Below are 16,891 nucleotides of genomic sequence, written 5' to 3' on the forward strand. Positions count from 1 at the left end.
GCAGCTCGATTCAATTAATTTGAGAAGCACGACTTAAGATTCTCGTTAATAATAACAATCCAACAAAGGTGTAGCGTTAATTAATTTTCACAGAACTTCTAAAATCGTCCTGGAAATATTTTTAATATTAAATTAAAATTGTAGTTATTTACTACCCTGAATTTAGTTGCTGATTGCTAGAGGGTTAGAGTTTATTTATAGTTGTAAGTATAAGCCGTCTGTGACAAAATAATAACTTAAAACCTCATTTCCCAATTAGACAGGTCGGCGTTCAAGCTTTCTTCCTTTCCAGTGACGAAAAAATGACACAAATTCACAATTTTCTTAATTGAAAATAATAAATAGAATAAAATAATTATTATTTATTAAGTTGATAAAACGTCTCGTCTGTTTTTAGAATACAGGGTTTTAACTATGATTTGTATTGTTCTAATAACATAATTTCTTATCCTAGTTTGAAGAATTCTAAGATGTACGTTAAGATTATTTTGAAATAAATTCAAAGTAAAAATACTTTTTAAAAAAAGCTTTTATTTAAATGCTCTAAAAAGAAGGAAATAAAATTTTCTTTTAAAATTTTAACTATCAATTTATAACCGCATTATACACAATTTCTTTAATCACAAAAGCTTGTCGCGTAATAACCTTGCGTAAATTAACTAGTACCATATAATTTAATCTGCTAAGTTTCATTTTTTTTTTAGTTCAGTTTAATTAAATACTTCTATGTATGTACTTACGAAAACCTCGCGACAAGCAAGTTAAATAAAAGCTTTTAAAAGAGATTACTATCATTATTATAAATCAGTTCACTCGTAATATTTTCAAGTACAAGTAATATGTTTTACACTCGATATACTTCGTACTCCTTCAGAATAAACATATGAGTATGAAATAAGATATTCCGAATGAAAATACTGTTAAAATACGACGTCAAAAATCCAAGAATGTGTTACGAATTCAAAAACGACGCATATAAATGGCGTTTCAATATGGCTGAGAAGTAGCAAGACTTGTCTGTGCTCAGTGCGAGAAAATAACGTTGTATATTTCATATTATATACTAGTTTTCTTTTGTGTCTTCGTTCGCGTTCTCTTTTAATTTGTTGCTATTCGCGACAACTATTGTAAAATGTTTGTCCTAATTCCGAATAATTTGCAGCTGTGGGAAGACCGACTCATTAAAGTTCACAAGATACTGGTACTTGCTATAGGAACGCATATGGAAAACAAAAGTCTACACACTCATTCACTAAGTCTCTTTTGTAATAGCTAATCAACTGAAATTTTATATTTAACTAGCCGTGCCCGGAGAATTATCCGCAGTTATTTCAGTTTGAAACTTTGGGAGTCTTATTGTTACTGAAAAAAAAAAAATGTTATTGCTGGATAATCGGTTCAACAGATTCATATTTTATCTATTACTAACAAACAAATCTTTATTCATAATTTTGCATGCTTTCCCTTTAATGGGGCCAAAGGCGCGAGCTAAAACTAGGTAGTTAGTTAGAAATATTTAAACCAAAAGATCAAACTAAATTGTTCTGCAAAATCTTTAGTTTGTAAGCTTAAGCATGTTTCGTTTATGGTACAAAACACAAAGCCTTAGTGTGTTTATTCGCGACTCCGTTCGGGAATATGCGCGTCATTGTGTTGAAGTAGAACATTTCGAACTGAAGACGAAATGACGATTCAAATGGTTGACTTTAATAATAGAATTAAACTATGTTTGTAATACCTAGCAGCTTTTTGGAGATTGAGTTTTAATGGATTTTATTAGTATACCATGCGTTAACTCTGGCAATGGATTACTACTAGGCTAACGTAGTTCCCACTTGTGGACACTCACTCATCACTTGAAGTTAGGTCATTCTCACCACGCTGTTTCACAGATGCAAGCTACCTCACGATAACTTACGTCACCGTTGAATATAACATTAAAGGCACATCGAAACTCATCGGTTCTCATCTAGTTTCGAACTTCTTACTTCGAATTCACGTATTTAATACACTCACCTCGCCTCACCACTTCTTACCCTGTGTTCTTATCTGTACCGCAGAAAGGTGTAAATAAAGTTTAATGTAAATCGGTTTAATAGGTAAAGACTGAAAACGAAAAACTCATTTTACGTTTAGAATATTATTATAATTTAAAACAATAGTTTTTATGATGTAGGCGAAAGAAGAATTGGGCCACCTGATGTTAAGTGGTCACCACCGTAACCTTATGGAATGGTTAATTACATTTATATGCGATACATTAAATGCGTTGTTACACTGGCTCACTCATCCTTCAAACCAGAACACAACAATACTGAGTACTGCTGTTTGGAGGTAGAATATCTGATGAGTCGATGGCTACCCAGACGGGCTTTCACAAAGCCCTACCGCCAAGTAAAAATTGCTAATTATTAATAAAAATTTTAGAATATTAAGTGATATGTTAATCTACGCTAAGCTTAAAAATGTTAGGCTGCCGAGAAACACCTGCACATAAAAAATAGTCGAAATGGCTCAGTGGCTGGGGCACGATTTAACAGAAGATTGGGGGTTCAAACCCTGTCAAGCACATCAGTATTTTTTTGAAAAGGCTCCAAACCGATTTAAAAAAAAACCGTAGTTCGGTAAATCTTTATATTTATTACATCAGAACTCCGACATTTAGGGACCAATTTGAAAATTACTTGATGGGTTTTCTGGTACTATTTTAATTTGAAAAAATACCGAAGTTTGAAAATAATATGTCTTGAATTTTTTTACGGGCTCGACTTTTATTTATCTATACTAATATTATAAAGGTGTTATATTTGTTTGTTTGTACGTAGGGGGACTGTATATCTCAGAGACTAATGATCCAATTATAAAAATATTGACTTACAGACAGCTAAATTATTTCTGATATAATTGGAATATAGATGTATATAAATTTCATATACCGTATAATTATAAATTATTTGCACCCATGCGAAGCTAGGACGTGTCGCTATTATTTTATATACTCAGAGAATTATTTGCCGTCGAAGTCTTTTGTTAAAATTTTTAATTAAAAAAAAAATTGAATATGCATTACCGAAAGAACAATTGTTAAGAATAATACATATAACATCCCAAAGAGACACACGATTAAAGATGCGTGTACAAACTCAACAAATTAACATTCACTTGAAAAATGCGGAGAGTAGATGTGTAGTTCCTGCTTTATGTCGCAGTTTATTCAAGTACCCCATTATCAAACCAAATGAACGCCACATTGAAACATAAAAAGGCTCAGTTCTCGCAAAATCAGTCCAATACTCGTTCAATGGCAAAAACGCTAATCACCTTATGGTGACGTTAACAAAACGCTTATAACCTTTCACACAATTAACATCTCTAATCGTATTGCTATACGGTCGGTTTTCTATTGCACATTTACAAGAAGTTTGCTGATGAGCCTTTTATCGATAAAAGACTTAAAGATATCGAGTTAATGTCTTAAATAGGAAAGCAGCGGTTAAGAATAACTCTGATAATACGTTCTGAAGTAGGATTTCGTTGAAATGTTTGCTAAGGCAATGAACACACGCCATAATAAGATTATTGATGGTCCATACAGGATCTCGTACTCTATTAATTAAATAACATATGTTTGTGTTAGTTAAGACTCCTGTAATTAACTTTTTCTAATGAAGATTTATTTTCTTATTTGGTTCTGATATAAAGCGATAAGTTTCGTTAAAACTACGAATCTGATTCATGTTTTTTATTTATGTATTCTATACCAATATATAGTTTATAGATCAACTAAAACTATATACAATTAACTATTTAACCGTCAATTAGAATTAAAAAAATCGCCAGGCAACCAAAACTGATTTTTTAAGCACTAATAAGTGTGAGCACTTCTAGTTCATTTTAGATAGGAAACCATCATAAAATAACATATAGAAATTAGTTTCTACCACATGTATTTCATACAACTTATATAGTGATACAGCCTGTGGTGGTAGGGCTTTAGGCAAGCCTGTATTATTCACTTATCAGATATTTGACCGCCAAACAGCGATACGTATTATTGTAGAGTTCCAGTTTAAACGGTGAGTAAACCCGTGTAATTAAAGGGACATAGTACATCACAGTTCCTAAGGTTGGTGGAGCATTGGTAAACCAAACATTGGTAAATACGGTGCCAATGTCTAAAGGCACTGGTGACCAGTCACCATTAGGTGGTTAGCTCGTCCGCTGACCAATATATTTATATTGGTCAGCGGACATGAAAATAAAAGATCAAAAAATCCCATTAACAGAAGCCATAATTTCCACATCAATTGAACACTAATTATAATCATACGAGATGGCCCAGTGGTTAGAACGCGTGCATCTTAACCGATGATTTCGGGTTCAAACCCAGGCAGGCACCACTGAATTTACATGTGCTTAATTTGTTTATAATTCATCTCGTGAGGAAACCTGCATGTGTCTAATTTCAACGAAATTCTGCCACATGTGTATTCCACCAACCCGCATTGGAGCAGCGTGGTGGAATATGCTCCATACCTTCTCCTCAACGGGAGAGGAGGCCTTAGCCCAGCAGTGGGAAATTTACAGGCTGATTATGTTTATGTTTATGTTATAATCATACTTAGATACCGTTCACTTATCAGCACTCATATAAAACTTACCGATTTAAAAACAAAATATTACTGTTCACAGATAAAACCGGAAGATGGTTTATGTTTCAAGGGAATCAAAAATCTGTCTTCGTGTACAGCAAAGCCTTTAAAGCTCCGAGCAACGACTCGTAAATAAATCCCTAAGGAAATTAAATTGTTCTCTATATGAAGTTCCCTCAAATTTCTGTCCATAAATGTAATTGCATTATTGAGGGTATTGAGGAAGATTATATGGCGTACTTTAATTTTGATGTTACGTCACCACTGATTAGCTCAATTAATTATTTTTATATATTAATATGCTTACTAGTATAATTTGAATAGGAATTTTTGGAAGTATTTGGAAAAAAAATCTACTGATTAAATCTATGATACTAATTATGTTAAGAATATAGGCGAATTATAATAATGAAGCAAATAGATAATCCTGCTGCATAAATAGTCATCGACATCAAAAGTCATTAACCATCCGTTAAGCCTCTAATAACACAAACCTGCATCATACTAAGTATTGCTATTTGGCGGGAGATATGCATTTTTTTTTAATTTAAAATGTCTAAGCGGACTAGTAATTGAGCCATCCGATGGTAAGTGGTGACACTCATTTATCATATCAACAATGCGCCACCATGTTGCATGTGCCCGTAGTTACTATTAGTAAAATTCACATCGAGTACGACAACTTTCACATTCATAATTTCAAATAATAAAGCGAATAATATTTTAGTACATCATCCATCCATCAATATTGCTAAAATTTGTCAAAGGCAGTTAATATTTTTGTACAAAAACCATTAATCAATCAACGAGTCTGTCCAGACTAAAAATCTTTCAAGTAAATTAAAAAAAAAAAAGTCTTCATTTTTATCTGTGGTCCATTTCATATTCTGTAAAGGTGAGTCAATAAAATACGTAGATTAAACGGTGAATACCAAGTGGCTTTATAATTACAATTTTAATTGGAGTATTTATACTGCACGTTCAAGTTCCTTTCGCGGTTTAAAAAATATTACGAAAAGAACTAATTTTTACTATTGTGTTATTTATGTTCTTAATTTAAAATGAGCTTGGTAATTTGCACAACATTTTTTTTATACGGACAAAGGTATTGTGTTCTTCAGCCAAATATTACTACTGTCTTCAAAATTCCTGTCTCTTGTAATGACGTATTTTTTATGAGTGCAAAATTAAATCTGATTTGAAGATTTCTGTTGTATCTGTATAATACGTTTTTGCTCTTTTAAGTAAAAAGTGACATATCTGTGGAATGGTGTCATTATGATAATTATACCTAATTAGTGGGTCGGAAACCTTTGTGTTGCACTAAAGTTACTAATCAGTGTACTCAGACGTTCCTTAAAATAAATGGAATCTTTGTTTTTGAAAAGTGCCGCCATTTTTTTTAGCAATAAAGGTATTTGCTTAGGAAACGTAATTATTAAATCTGCCAAATATTTTATTATATTTAAATCTGGATCGGCTAAATAACATCCTGTCAATGACCAACTTGAAGACAAACGATTGCTGGATATATGAGGTATGATTAATACATTTCAAAGTACCAGTCTATGGTGTATCTATGGTGACCACTTACCATCGGTGGCACATTTGTCAGTCTAAGAAACAGTTCCTTCCCTCCGTATGCAATTAAACTTTTATCCACATAAATAGTTTGTTTAATAACTAAGTCTGTGTTATTATACTCATGGGATTTAGTATTTTAGGTCCATATAAAGGTGTTATAATTTGTGAAGGTAACTACTGGGTATTGGGTAGTAGAAAGCATAGGTAGCTTAGCGGAAAAATTATCTACAATTTATTATATCAATGACGTATTATGTGGAGTATAGTTATAATATAATAAGTATTTTTGTCACACAGAATCTTATATAGATCTTGACATGAGTTCAGAACCTTGCAAGGTTTTAAATGATACCCGATAACATTTAATTTAGTATGATAAGTTTTCGATGTAGCTCTCGACGGTAACATAGTGACTTCTGGTTGCAAGCAAATATTTATCTTTATATATATATATTATATATTTATTAAATAATACAATTATGTAAAATTACAACTCATAAGTACTTGAATAAACTTTATTTTGATTTTATAACGTTCACCAATTAATAAATTTAATATATGCTTAAAGACCAAATAAATAAGACATTAGTAACATAACAGTTTGTGTACAACCGTAGATACAAAACATAATTATGTATATTTGTTACGAGTCTAGTAAATGGAACGCTAATACACATTAATAATGGAATACATGAATAGATCTTACTAAGAATTGCCTAATGGACTAAATCACTCGGAGATATCTCCTAGATAACAAGCGAAATGACATTTACATCGAGAAAGTATAAAAATATACTTCTGCGTGTGAGTTCTCTGTTATTAATACTAACCCCACGCGATGTTTATATTATAAAGTTTATATTGTAATTGCTTATGGAAATTTGGTCAGTTTTCGTCTACATTACATTACATTAACAGCCTGGAAATTTCCCACTGCTGGGCTAAGGCCTCCTCTCCCATTGTGGAGAAGGTTTGGAGCATATTCCACCCCGCTGCTCCAATGCGGTTTAGTGGAATAAACAAGTGACCGAATTTCGTTGATATTAGACACATGCAGGTTTCCTCACGATGTTTTCTTCATCGCCGAACACGAGATGAATTATAAACACAAATTAAGCACATGAAAATTCAGTGGTGCTTGCCCGGGTTTGAACCCGTAATCATCGGTTAAGATGCACGCTTTCTAACCACTGGGCCATCTCGGCGCAGTTTTCGTCTATATTTATAAATTTGATTAGTAACAATGTTTTATGTAAGAATTGTATTATAATATATATACATACTAATATATATACATACTAATATTATACGAGAACCTATCTGGAAACCGGATGTCTTGGTATGGGCATGTTATGCGGAGGTATGAGGACCATGTTGTGAGAATGGTTTTGAAAATGGATGTGGATGGATATAGAGGTGGGGGACGACCCAAGAAACGATGGATGGATTGCGTGAAAGACGATATGGTTAGAAAGAATGTTACCAGTGAGATGACGTCCGACAGAGAAGTATGGAAGAAGAAGACATGCTGCGCCGACCCCAAGTAAAATTGGGATAAGGGCAGGAGGATGATGACATACTAATATTATAACTACGAAAGTAGCTGTCTGTTGCCTCTTCACGCTTGATCCACTAAACTGATTTAGATGAATTTTGGTATGGAGTAAGTTCGAGTCCCGGGAAAGAACATGAGCAAACAATTCATCCCTCAAGGGCCTTAAGTGGGAGGTGGTAACTAAATAACTTATATAAAACAAAATTAAATGAAAAGTATCTTCGAAGTAACCAAAATTATAACCAAAGTTACATATATAAAATATACCCTAAATATTTATATATATTGTATGTTTCGTAGCTGATGTTTAACTATGACTAAATTTCGGACGTCGAAAACCGCAGACAATATAAATTATATTAAATTCAACATTTCTATTTTAAAATTTGAATTATTACATTTTCATGAAACATTGTGTTTGCAAAATTAATTTTTGAAAATCAATCTATGATTGTATTTGCTCACCACCTCCCATAAACACTAGCGCTAGAAATATTAACCATTCCTTCCATCGCCAATGCGCTCACAACCTTAGGAACAAAGATATTATGTCTCCCTTGTGCCTGTAATTACACTGGCTCACTCACCGTTCCTACCGGTACACAACAATACTAAGTATTGCTGCGGTGTAATAGCTGCTTAAACCATCATGTAGATTTATATGATTTGAGGAACGATAGAGCAGTAGATGGAGCTTAAAATTCCAGCGTTGTTTATTATGAAATTCTGCCACATTGTGCAAGCCTTGTGGGATACCATTCAAAACTTCTTATCAGGAATCAAGATAGGCCTAGTGGGAGATTTGAGATCTATCACTGATTAATGATCTCTATTAAAACTTAAGTAAAATTATCGATACATCGGATCAAACCACCATTTTCAATAGAAAGTAATCGACTCTGGAAACATCTGAAACATACACGTGTTACGATGTCGGGTCGGAAAAAATGAATTGTTTGTACGTCTGTGCTCTTTATTAAAGTGCACGTGGAGACTAGAATTTAACTTCAGAGCGCTTTAATTAAATTAAGTAATGTACCGTGTTTATAAGTGTATTAGAAACTATTTATTACAAGTTTTTTTTTTTTTATTTGTTTACCGGAAGTGTCTGGTGAAAGCGTACGGAAACGACTATATCTATATCGAATAACGAAACTCTAAATATATATATATTTTAATCTTAAAAGAATACTCTGTGAAAATAAATATGAAAAAAAAATCATGTCCATAAAAACATCCATATTAACTCTAAAGGTGGTGGTATTTTTTCTACGAATTGGAATGGATCCAAAGGGGAAATTTACAATCCGAAACAATAAAATATTTTTCCAAACGATTCATAAATTAAGGACTTATGAGACAAAAGACATAAAAAAATACCACGTTATTGTTAACCTTCTTCCATTTTGAAGTCGTTTAAAATGAGAAGGCTTTCCCAAACTTGGGACATTTATAATATGTGCACCATTTGAGTTTCGTTACGAAAGACAAACTTAAACTTGAAAACCGTCAAGGAAATTAGCAGAATTAGGATCTTAGTAATGTATAAATAAATATTCTTAAACAGAAAAATGTGCAAATAATCTATGGCCTCTAACCCTATATTTTCGAATCGTGATTCCACTTCGGTAACAGATAGTTTTTGAGTTACGAGTAACATACTTAAACACTGTTCTTTCATTGGGATTTTGAATGACACCTCGTAACGTTACGCACACCTTCTCCTCCCTCCTCAATAGGCGCCGAATGGACTAGGGGGGTTCTCAGTGCCCATTCCTCGTGACACCCGCCGAAAAGACGAAGAGGGTATCGCTAGTTTTTTAGTGGGTATTCCGGTCTACTAGGGCGCACTAGACGCCCTGGGCACCGGCGAGTCCCACATACCCCCACTTCATGTGGGGGAAAGCGTAATGCGTTTTCCCAGCGTGAAAAAAAAAAGAGGTATTCTCAACACTGGGCCATCTAACGTGTAACTCCCTTATAATTTATTAACAAACGAAAGAGCCCACTTGATATTCCAATAATCAAATTAATTAAATCAAATTAACATTAGGGTAATTAAAATTTGTTATTCCATTTCGTGAACTGTTAATATTTAAGCAAGAATTTTCTCGATTGTTCTACAAATGTAATTTAGTTCGGAACATCGTTTAACAAATTACGTTTCGCGCCAGAATCTTAAATATTTAATTATACATGCTCGCTGCGCTCACTTCGGTTGGACATACTCCTTGCTTAGGTACTCCTTGCTTATATTATAATAATTATTCGGGACGAAATTTATCCTAAATGTTTACCTCAAAGTCTAGCTTAAATATTACATCAGCACTCATTAAATTATATGTAATAGTTTCCGGATAATATATGGACATATATATACAGTAGACTCACGGTCAAACGTTTTGCAGGGAAGTGTCGTACTATCGAAATTGTCGGATTATAGACTGCCCTACTGCCTAATAATAAGAACCGCATTCGTCCGGAATTTTTTGATAAAAGAGTACCTAGTAATCTAACAAATTACCTATCCAATGATAAGATTGTGAGCCGAGATGGCCCAGTGGTTAGAACGCGTGCATCTTAACCGATGATTTCGGGTTCAAACCCAGGCAGGCACCACTGAATTTACATGTGCTTAATTTGTTTATAATTCATCTCGTGCTCGGCGGTGAAGGAAAACATCGTGAGGAAACCTGCATGTGTCTAATTTCAACGAAATTCTGCCACATGTGTATTCCACCAACCCGCATTGGAGCAGCGTGGTGGAATATGCTCCATACCTTCTCCTCAACGGGAGAGGAGGCCTTAGCCCAGCAGTGGGAAATTTACAGGCTGATTATGTTATTATGATAAGATTCTATATGTTATACTCTAAAGTTTAAAGATGTGATAGCTATCATATCACATGTAGTCAAATTCAAACTAAGCAATCACAAAACAAAAAACGCGTCGAGCACAATACTTGTGGCGCACAGGTTGTAACCTGCTCAATCGTGCATTATCTTCATAACCGAATATTGTCAAAATTATATTCAATAATAACGGACGTGTTGGATTACAGAGGGTGCCGGATTAGCCAGGGGCTGGATTACCGGGAGTCCACTGTATATATGTATTTGTGTGTGTATAGTGTTTAATGTGCTTGTACATGTGCTATGTGCACCTGTTTTCAAATTCTGTACATAATATAATAAGTTTATTTATGTTTACTTATTTAATTAATTATACTGTTATTAAAAAAATCGTTAAAATTAAAAAAAAACAAACAAATTGTTCATTGATTTATCTAAGGTGGAGGCTGTAGTTTTCTATATTTGAGGGAGCATAGAGACATATAACTCTTTCATTGTAAATGTACTATTTGGAGACGGAAGATGTATCAATACAATAACAAATATATTGTTTATGTATGTGTAACAGTTTACTTACTCACAGAGACAAATACACACATTCATAGTATTTGTTAATGTGTGAATGTTTGACGTTTGACGACCTCCGACGACCTCCGTGGTCGAGTAGTGTGTACACCGGTTTTCATGGGTACGCTACTCCGAGGTCCCGGGTTCGATTCCCGGCCGAGTCGATGTAGAAAAAGGTCATTAGTTTTCTATGTTGTCTTGGGTCTGGGTGTTTGTGGTACCGTCGTTACTTCTGATTTTCCATAACACAAGTGCTTTAGCTACTCACATTTGGATCATAGTAATGTATGTGATGTTGTCCAATGATTGATATTTGATTAATTTAATTTGATGTTCTCTTACAACATGACGTACATAGATTTCTTTTGCAACCTTATAAATGCTTTTTTCCCACACTTCAATAAGGTTGACTTAGTAGATAATTAGCTTTTAGAATTACGTTCGCCTTTTGTACGATTTTGCATTTAAATTTTATAATTGCTTACGGAAATTAGGTCAGTTTTCGTCTACATTACATTACATTAGCAGCCTGTAAATTTCCCACTGCTGGGCTAACGCCTCCTGTGGATACACATGTGGCAGAATTTCGTTAAAATTAGACACGTGCAGGTTTCCTCACGATGTTTTCCTTCACCGCCGAGCACGAGATGAATTATAAATACAAATTAAGCACGTGAAAATTCAGTGATGCTTGCCCGGGTTTGAACCCGAAATCATCGGTTAAGATGCACGCGTTCTAACCACTGGGCCATCTCGGCTCGGAATTAAAACAATAACAAAAAATAATTTTAAATTAACAAATATAAACCGTATATAATAAAAGGACACCGGGAGAAAGAGGCCCAACACTTTCTCCTCACGTGACCGTTTCTGCGAGATCGCTCTACTGTAAGCCGCGTTAAAGAACTTCGTTCCGACACAGTATTAATTGCGTATAAGTATAATTTCGTTAATAATATTCCTCATTGCAATGTATATACAAAACAATTGAATTTCGTATTGTCTGGACGGGGACGTCGCTTACTGAATACTTAATACCCGTGGGTACGACGTCCGATAATTAAAATCACGCCACGAGTTAAACAAAACATATAGTATATCATATGTGCTGTGTATACAGACTTCTCTGTTATTTTAATGGTCAGTTGCTATGTTCAAGAAACTAGACGTTTTGTTTACGACTCGTAGAATTGTCTACTAAGCGTAATTTAAGACTATTATTGATATGTGTGTCAAATAGCTGTATGAAGGTGTTATCAGACACATTCACTTAAATTAATATTCATTTCGATGAAGAATGCCAATAGCCAACAACGTTGGATCATTTCACTAATCAATTAATTTATCACTATTGCTTTTTTTTTTTTTTTAAGACTCGTCACTTAGCGAAAGAGCAAAAGGAACTGTCTGATACCACCTTAATTGTATTACTTTACCTTAGGTAAAGAAAAGATGACAGATACTATTTTCAAAACAATAATTTATTAAAGCCGATCTATGAGCCGAGATGGCCCAGTGGTTAGAACGCGTGCATCTTAACCGATGATTTCGGGTTCAAACCCAGGCAGGCACCACTGAATCTACATGTGCTTAATTTGTTTATAATTCATCTCGTGCTCGGCGGTGAAGGAAAACATCGTGAGGAAACCTGCATGTGTCTAATTTCAACGAAATTCTGCCACATGTGTATTCCACCAACCCGCATTGGAGCAGCGTGGTGGAATATGCTTCATACCTTCTCCTCAACGGGAGAGGAGGCCTTAGCCCAGCAGTGGGAAATTTACAGGCTGATTATGTTATTTATGTAATTTATTAAAGAGCCATTGATAAAACGCATCACTATTGTAGCTGAGGCTGGGCTTTAGCTAAAGTTAGCCCAGCTGTGGTATATTAAGGCTACTATACCAACGGGTTACTTTACTAACTTTCAATGTCATTTTCAGAGACACTTGTCACGGTATCAATTGCTTTACCTGTAATCTAAGGTTGGGGAATGTAATACTGCTAAGTTCTAAAATCTGAAAACGGAGAATTCTTTAAATGGAAACATAATGTTTGAAACCTGATTTCATTAGATAATAATTAAATCACTTAGCCAGAGATATTGTAAAATACAGAGTAAACTCTATACAGAGAAATTGCACGAAAATCTTTCTAAAATGAAGAAATCTTTGTTTATCTTTATTTTTCTTTTTTTATGCTTTGTTTGTAATACATTGTTAGTCACACATTGAAACGCTCTAAAACGTAACAGAATGCTTCAGTGCTGAATCGCATAACAATACTTCATCATTTTAACCCCAATAAACATTGATTTGGTTTCGAGCACAGTTATGGACTTATGGACACGGAGTCGTAAATATTTACCAAAGATTCAAAGAAACGTTGGGTGTAGTTACCTAAAACACACTTGGTTTTAGGGCTTCGTGCAAGATCGTTTGGGTAGATAACGACCTCTCCAACCGCAAAACAGCAATACTTTATATTGTTCTGTTCTGGTTGGAATGGTGGATGTCTGTATAATTGCAGGCAAAAGAGACGTCATATCGTAGTTCCCAAAGTTGGTGGTGAATTGATGATGTAGTGCTAATGTCTATGGACAGTGGCGACCATCAGGTGGTCCGTTTTCCCATCTGTCAAGCTATATTAAATAAAATAATAAATACTATAGTACATTTGCTATGCACCGTGCTATTAAAGTAGTAATAATTAATAATTACTTAAATTCAACTTTACAAAAGTTTTTTGCCCATTAAAAATATAAGTCCCTTAAAAAAAGATTTAAGGACTTACGGATGAACGAAATTCAAAGATATTGTTTATCTTACTTCCCAGTAACTGAACCCATTATGGCGTTAAATGTGCCCTTATTGATCACAAAACGCGCTACCTGCGTGTGGGAACATCCTTTACAAATGTTAGCATTTCAAAGACTCGCATCCCTTGTTTTTATGCACTTGTATTTAAAAGCATTTACAAGTGTTAAACTAATTTTGGTAGAGAAATTCATACCATGGTTATTCCGCTTATAAATAACAACTACAACATTCGATTTTAATTTGTTTTGACAATTTTTTGTAACATATTTTAAATTATTTTTAAATAAATTATATTTAACAAGTAAGTACATTAAAAATTTATATTTATTTCCTTATTGAATAACGAATACTCTCTCTGCCTTTGAACCGAAAATTTTGAGCAAAGTTACGATAAACTCTTTGGAGTTACCCTCTAATTGTTTTTGGACATTATCGAAATATAACTTATTAGCACTTATCGAACACAATATAAACAAACATCTTACCATATAAAAAAAAATAGATTTAAAAATATACCCATTATACGATTACACCCATCCACTATTATAGTGGTCGTTGTACACCCACGACCACACGACTGCACACTGCGCAAACGAAATATTAAATAAGAATAACATTGAATTGAATTGCTAATATAAGAAAGAAAGTAGCTAATTACTCCTTGGTTTGGTGGCTTATAATGCTTTAGACCCCGTTGTCCTGGATTCAAATCAGAGTTCAATTAGAGATTGGGTTTTCTGTCTAGAAACTAAACTTTGGCGATTTCTTGTGTCTAAGCCCGACAATTTCCATCGCAAAAAAATAAGCAAGAATTTTAGCTGCTGTGTTTGTTTTTTCGATATAAGCATTTTGTACAGCTATTTTACCCGATCATCGATGTGTCACGAGGTTTAATTAAAAAAGTAAACATCAGAAGCCGCAAGCAGCAATTAATTTCTATAAAGTTTTCAAACTCAGTTACAAAAGGTAATTACGTTTTCACGAACACGACATGAACATCGAACGCAAAAAAAACCTTGAACACTCCGATTCATTTTAAGTTTCTGAACCAATCGTTTGTGTGTGTTCTGTGCTATAAATCTATGCTCATTTGGTATTCTCACTGCATTTTTTAAAAGCTCCACAGTAATCGTCTTTTGTATAAAAATATATTAAAAATTCCTTTTGCCTTGAAAGGCGAGACCGAAAAAGAAATGATTTCTCTGACTCTTAACTGAACATCATGTTCAAGCCCTGAAAAGAGCTCCTTGGAGGGGTCACAGGAGCGTTATATCAAAACGATCCCGCAGCCTCTGCTATCCGTGACCAGAACGGCCTTCACAGTGGTTTCAGTGAATCACACTTAACCTAGTCCTTCCCCTGGGAACCGGATACCTATCTTGAATCATGTTCAAATCTGAGCAAGCTCCAATTATAATAAATGTGATTCATCTCTTGCATACGTGTCGAATAAAATGAAACATTATATCCACCGTCCCGGAGTGGAGAAGCATGGCGGTGAGCCCAAGATCATCTCGACTTACCTTATTCGGTCAACATTGGAGGTTACGCTACAAATCGCATCTTGACCAATAAGACAAGTTATTTTATTTTTTAATTCCGATGTAACATAGAAAATTTTAATTCTACCGTCAATTGCTATCATGATTTGTACATCATTATTTTTTATATATTTTTATATTTACTTACTTGGTAGAAGTTTGTGTAAGCCCGTCTGGGTAGGATGCTCTCATCAGATATTCTTCCGCCAAAAGAACAATACCTAGTAATGTTGTGTTCTGGTTAGAAGGGCGAGTAAGTTTAACTTCAGGCGCAAGGGACATAGGATCTTAGTTCCCATGGTTGGTGGAACATTGGCGATGTAAGGAATGGTTGCATGATATATATTTCTTTCTACTAACCATCAGATGGCCAATTGGACCGCCCCCTAATATTTTTTATATCTATGAAAATTCCGTATAATAAAAAGATAAAGTCAGAGTATCTATACAATTTGATTGAGTTTATAGAATTCGTTAAAAAAAACTAAACCACAAAACGAGCAGGCTCGCGTTTATGAGCTTCCCAACACCCAACAGCCAGTTTTCAATATTTTCGTTGAACGTCCAATATGGAAATACAGTTTTTTTTAAACCGCAATTACAGTAAAATACCAAACTCCTCCGAAACGATAACTGCACCTCGCCAAAATTTTCATAGGAGGTTGAGTTTGAACTACACTAATACATATTACAAAACTGAAGTTTGTTTCTTTGTTTGGTTGAACGCGCTAATCACAGGAACCTTTGGTCCGATTTAAAAATTATATCTATGTTAGATAGCCCAATTATCGAGAAAGGCTATAGGCTATATACTTTCATACTACAGCCGTTAGGACCTTAATCATGCATGATAGAATCTGTAATATAGCCGAGCTAACTCAGGACGCAGCTAGTATTTAATAAAAGTATGGAAAAAATCATTATTTACTTCAAAGCCTTGGTAAAAAGGAGTAGTAGTTTGGTAATAATCGATACAGTAATCTTTATTATAATAACATTTATTTCTATATAACAATATAGTTGATGAAGTTCAAAATTTAATTTGTACAATTTGCGAATCGAGACAAAACATTTCTACAGATAAAAAAAAACAATGTGAACAACAGAGACGAATATATTTTTCTTTGTTACAGGCATACACACCGACAGGCTTCGAAAAATACGCCTACACCAGTCCAGTAGCCGATTATAGAGTCAATTTCTCAGTTTGGGACACTTCAGGTAATTTAATTTAATTATATATTATATAATATTAATGTGATACTTTGAGCTGACGTCCAAATGGATAAAACATATCAATCTTAAATAAATATCACTGACA

The 16,891-nt window shown here is 34.1% G+C and overlaps 1 protein-coding gene across 2 annotated transcripts in view; it reads left to right on the top strand.

The window, feature by feature from the left end:
- Nucleotides 1–16,891, top strand: part of LOC113400399 (uncharacterized) — a 168,001-nt gene that overhangs the window by 132,471 nt on the left and 18,639 nt on the right. For both annotated transcript variants that reach the window (XM_026639952.2, XM_026639954.2), the window contains one exon: nucleotides 16,704–16,791. In XM_026639952.2, coding sequence (XP_026495737.1) covers nucleotides 16,704–16,791 — 88 coding nt within the window. The remainder of the gene's footprint in view (nucleotides 1–16,703; nucleotides 16,792–16,891) is intronic.

The sequence above is a fragment of the Vanessa tameamea genome, chromosome 17 (assembly GCF_037043105.1).
Source record: "Vanessa tameamea isolate UH-Manoa-2023 chromosome 17, ilVanTame1 primary haplotype, whole genome shotgun sequence".
NCBI lineage: Eukaryota > Metazoa > Arthropoda > Insecta > Lepidoptera > Nymphalidae > Vanessa > Vanessa tameamea.